Here is a 6,000-nt window from a genome sequence, read left to right as displayed (position 1 = left end):
TCAAATGTAGCCACATCACAGCCTTAAATGGATGGGACTAGAATTAATTGGTTCATTTGCATGGGTCTGTCTTTGTGTGTAACACTCTGTCCACACATGTATGCAGTCGGTGTCTGGGATTTAATGGTTAAAATGGGAGGGTTGGATCTTGATTTTTCAGTATTTTGTTTGATTCTCGATGAGATTGATGTTTCACCTTCGTAATGCTATTGTAATGTAGGCTTGACATTTACTGTATATAATATCCATGGTTGGTTGATGAAATGTGTTGAAAGAAGAATTATTCAAATCTATTGTTCAACATTTTGGTCCCTTTATTTGATGTTACCACATTTTCTAACAACAAAACAACCATGGCAATTTCATCACCAGTTCTAAATATCACTTTGCTAGACAAAAAAAAAAAAAAAAAAAAAAAGTTAGACAAATTCAAGAAAAAAAGGAGGAAAACAAAATATAACACAGCTAGTGGAGATATGAAAAGCCTAATAAAGCCTATCGGGAAAAAAAGGAAAACAACTTGCATTCACATTATCCTCTCTTCCATTCAAAATCCAACACTGTTTCTCTTTGTGCTTTCAGTCACCAAACAACCGCATGTCAATAGTACAACTACGCTGTGAGTTGATGTAAGACTTCTTCAAGTCACTGTCCATGTTGAGCAAAACATTCTACTGAAAAAGCCCTATACAACACTGTACTAAAACCATTCAATGGACAGAAAACACAACAAATAAAAATAAAACAGTTAGCTTGCAAAATTCAGGCTGGGACTCGCACCATAGAACGCTTGTAATTTATAGGTCATTTCCAAATGAGCCAACATCTGCAGTCTACCTTGAATGTGATTTATGCAAACGCGGTAACATTGCCTATAAAACTAGAGCGCTTGGATCAAATCCCTGCCTCATTCAAGAGTTGGGTTCACAATTTCAGATTCTGGATTCTGTTTCTATGTCAAACAGATGACAGTATTAGATGCATAGGGAGAGAGTAATGGCAGAACACAAGTATGGTGTCCATATTAGGACATCCTTACACAAAGCCAAAATGCTCCTAGAGTATGGGCGCAGAATGATCAAGGATGAAAAGCAAAGTATTCTTCTCACCAAAACCTGAGGTTGGGCAACAGTAGGGCAGGGGCTGCTACAGTATTTGACAAGCTTGAGGTGCATATTACTAGAACATTATCCCACTCCATCCTTCGGGCTAACACGTTTCTTCACAATTTGGTTAAAATCGTACGTGTGCTTAAAGATGTGAATATGGCACTGTCGATCAAATTACACAAGAGTTGAATGGGTGTTTGAAGATAAAGCAGTGCAAAATACAAAACGCATGAACGCTTTGATGAATACTGTATACGTAGCGCCAGCATAGAATGCTAAAGCGTTGACTGACTCTCCCTTTCAACGGAGAAAACCAGAATGGGCCTCAGAATTCATGATTGTCTGCATAGCACAAGAGCCATGGGACACCAGAATGATGAGAACATGCCACAATATCAAAACAAACGTTGACTGAAGACATCACATTGCGAATGTGAGAAAATCAGTGTGTGAACATGGATGTAAACATGTTGCAAGAACCACAAAATCCAGAGAATTACAAAATGTATCTGCCATTTTATGTTCAATCGTAGAAGGGGGGGCATATAATACAGTCGTTATTAAGGTTCATTAAAAAGAGGTGCAAAGCCAGGGAGAGTTTGAATCTTCTGTCTTTGTCTGTCTGGTGGTATCGGTTCTGTTGGTTGGTCTGCATGTATTGTTATTAGGATCCCCATGATCTCAGCTAATCTTCCAGGGTTGTACTTTTACATTGAGGGTGTGACATTCAAGGCATATATCTAAAAAGGAAATGACTGGTACAAGATCACATCACAGTTCAAGATGGACACTGAAGAAAGAAGAAAAGGGTTGAGGTTGTCATTTCATTTTTTCTTTATACAAACAAAAGCGGTCCCAGTCTTGCAGAAGTGCGCACATGAACCCAGTGTGTAGGGCATTTTTTTCTTCTTCTGTACAGTTTCATGTGTGTGTGGTTGCACCCACACATCCCCTGCCTCGGATGGGTTGGTGTTTCTGCAGTCAGCACTGTGTCCCACGGACACGAGAGGCAGTCTCTCAGAATGCGCTAAGGGCCTCCAGAGCAACTTCATAGCAGAATTTATACTGTTCCTGGAAAAGGGAAAGACTAGTCACACATTGGCATCATTTTTTCATATCATCTCTCAGAAAGTGAACTTAGACATCAGGCTCATGGATCATTTTTATAATGAATAAAAAGGGAAACTCAAGCACACTGGGGATCTCTATGCTTCCAACAATAATATTATCAATCTCTTCCATGAGTAGCACTGGTTCGTAAATTCAAGTGGGAAAATAACATTCAGAGACAATGTAACAGTAGATAAACAACAAAGATAATCAAATCATCTTTGATCTAAATACAATCAATTCCATGCAGGATTATGACAGCATCTTCAAAGTCTACAATAACCTTTTTACTACGGTAGTTGTCTTTTGCTACCAAAATCTGCTTTAATTCTAAGTGAACAGCTGTGCCCAACCTGAGATGGTTCTGTGAAATTGAGCATCTTGTTTCCGAGGCTATATTAGAAGGTATAGAGACATCTGCTAAACAACACCTGCCATAGCAAGTCATCAGCCTGAGGATATGTGTGTGTGGTGTGTGTCCACCTTACTCTCTATGGTCTAAAACCTGTCCAATAGAGCCACAACTGTGTGTCCTACGTTACTTATATAGTAGGTATGGATAGCAACCGTCCTCAAGCCTCTTATGCAGTACCATATCACCCTAACTGTTGTGGTCAGTGGAACGTACCATAGTCTCCACCATGTTGGATTTGTTGTTCCTCAGTGTCTTGACGGTGTGGAACACGTCTACAATGTTCTGCTGCTGGATCATCTCACTGATGCTGCAGATGGCACAGAAGGTACCACTCCGTCCACCACCCGTCCTGTTGGAGAGAGGTTAGGTAGCCTAGTGGTTAGAGCATTGGACTTGTAATCAAAAGGTTGCAAGATTGAATCCCCGAGCTGACAAGGTAAAAATCTGTCATTCTGCCCCTGAACACGGTTCCTAGGCAGTCATTGAAAATAAGTTGTTCTTATTGTGACTTCCCTAGTTAAATAAAAGGTAAAAAATATATATAAAATAATAATAATGTATATATATACATACACTGCTCAAAAAAATAAAATAAAGGGAACACTTAAACAAGACAATGTAACTCCAAGTCAATCACACCACTGTGAAATCAAACTGTTCACTTAGGAAGCAACACTGATTGACAATAAATTTCACATGCTGTTGTGCAAATGGAATAGACAACAGGTGGAAATTATAGGCAATTAGCAAGACACCACCAATAAAGGAGTGGTTCTGCAGGTGGTGACCACAGACCACTCCTCAGTTCCTATGCTTCCTGGCTGATGTTTTGGTCACTTTTGAATTCTGGCGGTGCTTTCACTCTAGTGGTAGCATGAGACGGAGTCTACAACCCACACAAGTGGCTCAGGTAGTGCAGCTCATCCAGGATGACACATCAATGCAAGCTGTGACAAGAAGGTTTGCTGTGTCTGTCAGCGTAGTGTCCAGAGCATGGAGGCGCTACCAGGAGACAGGCCAGTACATCAGGAGACGTGGAGGATGCCGTAGGAGGGCAACAACTCAGCAGCAGGACCACTACTTCCGCCTTTGTGCAAGGAGGAGCAGGAGGAGCACTGCCAGAGCCCTGCAAAATGACCTCCAGCAGGCCACAAATGTGCATGTGTCTGCCCAAACGGTCAGAAAGAGACTCCATGAGGGTGGTATGAGGGCCCGACGTCCACAGGTGGGGGTTGTGCTTACAGCCCAACACCGTGCAGGACGTTTGGCATTTGCCAGAGAACACCAAGATTGGCAAATTCGCCACTGGCGCCCTGTGCTCTTCACAGATGAAAGCAGGTTCACACTGAGCACATGTGACAGACGTGACAGAGTCTGGAGACGCCGTGGAGAACGTTTTGTTGCCTGCAACATCCTCCAGCATGACTGGTTTGGCGGTGGGTCAGTCATGGTGTGGGGTGGCATTTCTTTGGGGGGCCGCACAGCCCTCCATGTGCTCGCCAGAGGTAGTCTGACTGCCATTAGGTACCGAGATGAGATCCTCAGACCCCTTGTGAGACCATATGCTGGTGCGTTTGCCCCGGGTTCTTCCTAATGCAAGACCTCATGTGGCTGGAGTGTGTCAGCAGTTCCTGCAAGAGGAAGGCATTGATGCTATGGACTGGCCCGCCCGTTCCCCAGACCTGAATCCAATTGAGCACATCTGGGACATCATGTCTCGCTCCATCCACCAGTTGCACTACAGACTGTCCAGGAGTTGGAGATCCCTCAGGAGACCATCCGCCACCTCATCAGGAGCATGCCCAGGCGTTGTAGGGAGGTCATACAGGCACGTGGAGGCCACACACACTACTGAGCCTCATTTTGACTTGTTTTAAGGACATTACATCAAAGTTGGATCAGCCTGTAGTGTGGTTTTCCACTTTCATTTTGAGTGTGACTCCAAATCCAGACCTCCATGGTTTGATCAATTTGATTTCCATTGATCATTTTTGTGTGATTTTGTTGTCAGCACATTCAACTATTTAAAGAAAAAAGTACTTAATAAGAATATTTCATTCATTCAGATCTAGGATGTGTTATTTTACTGTTCCTTATTTTTTTTGAGCAGTGTATATAGTTGAAGCAAAGGGGATGAATGAGGATAGAGAGAGAGGTTAAAACAGGGGGGTGAGAAAGGGACAGATAGAGCTAGGAAGAGGGACAGAAAGGTATAAAGAGGTAAAGGAAGAGAAGGAGACATGGAGAGCAGGGGAGGGAGAAAGATACATGTAAAGAGAGGTGAAAAGGATGAAAGGGATGGTAAAAGGACAGAGAGAGTGAAAGAGGACAGAACGATAAAGACAGCTGGGCCTAAAAGGACCCCTCTTCAAGCTAATGAGTAGTCATTCTGACTGCAACATCCTACATTTGAAACATGCTATCAGAAAAATTATAATTTGGTTGTTTTTATGAATGTCCTAGGTAACAGAATACAAAAAAAAAAATACACCATAGCATTTTCATTCGTTTATGTTACGGCTATATGTAAAAACAAAAAAACACCAAAATGCAAGTGTTCAATCAATTGTATTCGTGGAGTGCCTTTGTTACAACTATGAAATAGAAGGTATATGTGTTGGAACACGGTAACAGCTTCTTACTATAAGGACGAAACAAACAAAAATACCCAAACCACAAGTTGCACGATCAGCAAAATGCGCAGTTAAATGATGAAAGCATCAGTAGCCTAAACAACATTATAGGTGCCAAGTGTGCTTGATGAAATCAGCACAAAAGCAATAATTAAATTATAATGAATATAAGTCTTTATATTACACCAGTCAAAAATAGTTTTGTCAGCTCATGCTTAGATGTAATATGCAACGGCATCGGTTGTAGCATGTCCATGTCACATAAATAACAAAAGCTTGTGAGTGTGTTGCTGATGTTGTTTTTTGCTTGAGATGTAGGGTCTGCTCTCTCATTGATGACATTTTGTACTGATAATTCATCTGCACTTAGCATTGTCACCGGCTTGTTCTATCCAAAAGGTCCCCCCCTTTCTCTCTCCTGCTTTCATTTGGTGGTGGTGCGGGCACCAGCTCACTGCGCACTGTTCTGGCATTTTTTTGCACTCAAGTCTCGGAGGTGTAGATTCAGGCTCAGAATTAGAAGAATAAACATAAGAGATGTCATGATTCATTTCATCCCCACCATCCGAGTAATTTTCATTCAGAATTTGTAGCAATGCTAACGCAGCATGTGCATCCATTTGTCTTGGCCTTCTTGCCATTGTAAATTAAGCACACTCTCACAGTGTACTCCAAGTAGGCCAGAGTATACTGCTTGGATTCGGGGGACTGGTATGACACTGACCGGCTCAAA

At 42.0% G+C, this 6,000-nt stretch overlaps 1 protein-coding gene across 3 annotated transcripts in view; it reads right to left on the bottom strand.

The window, feature by feature from the left end:
* Positions 1 to 303: 303 nt before the first annotated feature.
* The window catches only part of ptprt (protein tyrosine phosphatase receptor type T), a 413,934-nt gene continuing 408,237 nt past the window's right edge, over positions 304 to 6,000 (bottom strand). For all 3 annotated transcript variants that reach the window (XM_029682684.2, XM_065001673.1, XM_065001674.1), the window contains 2 exons: positions 2,848 to 2,983; positions 304 to 2,180 (listed from right to left, as the gene is read on the bottom strand). In XM_029682684.2, the coding sequence (XP_029538544.2) occupies positions 2,127 to 2,180; positions 2,848 to 2,983 (190 nt within the window). In that variant the 3' untranslated portion in view covers positions 304 to 2,126. The remainder of the gene's footprint in view (positions 2,181 to 2,847; positions 2,984 to 6,000) is intronic.

The sequence above is a fragment of the Oncorhynchus nerka genome, linkage group LG15 (assembly GCF_034236695.1).
Source record: "Oncorhynchus nerka isolate Pitt River linkage group LG15, Oner_Uvic_2.0, whole genome shotgun sequence".
Lineage (NCBI taxonomy): Eukaryota > Metazoa > Chordata > Actinopteri > Salmoniformes > Salmonidae > Oncorhynchus > Oncorhynchus nerka.
This window is presented reverse-complemented; position numbering and strand designations above follow the sequence as displayed.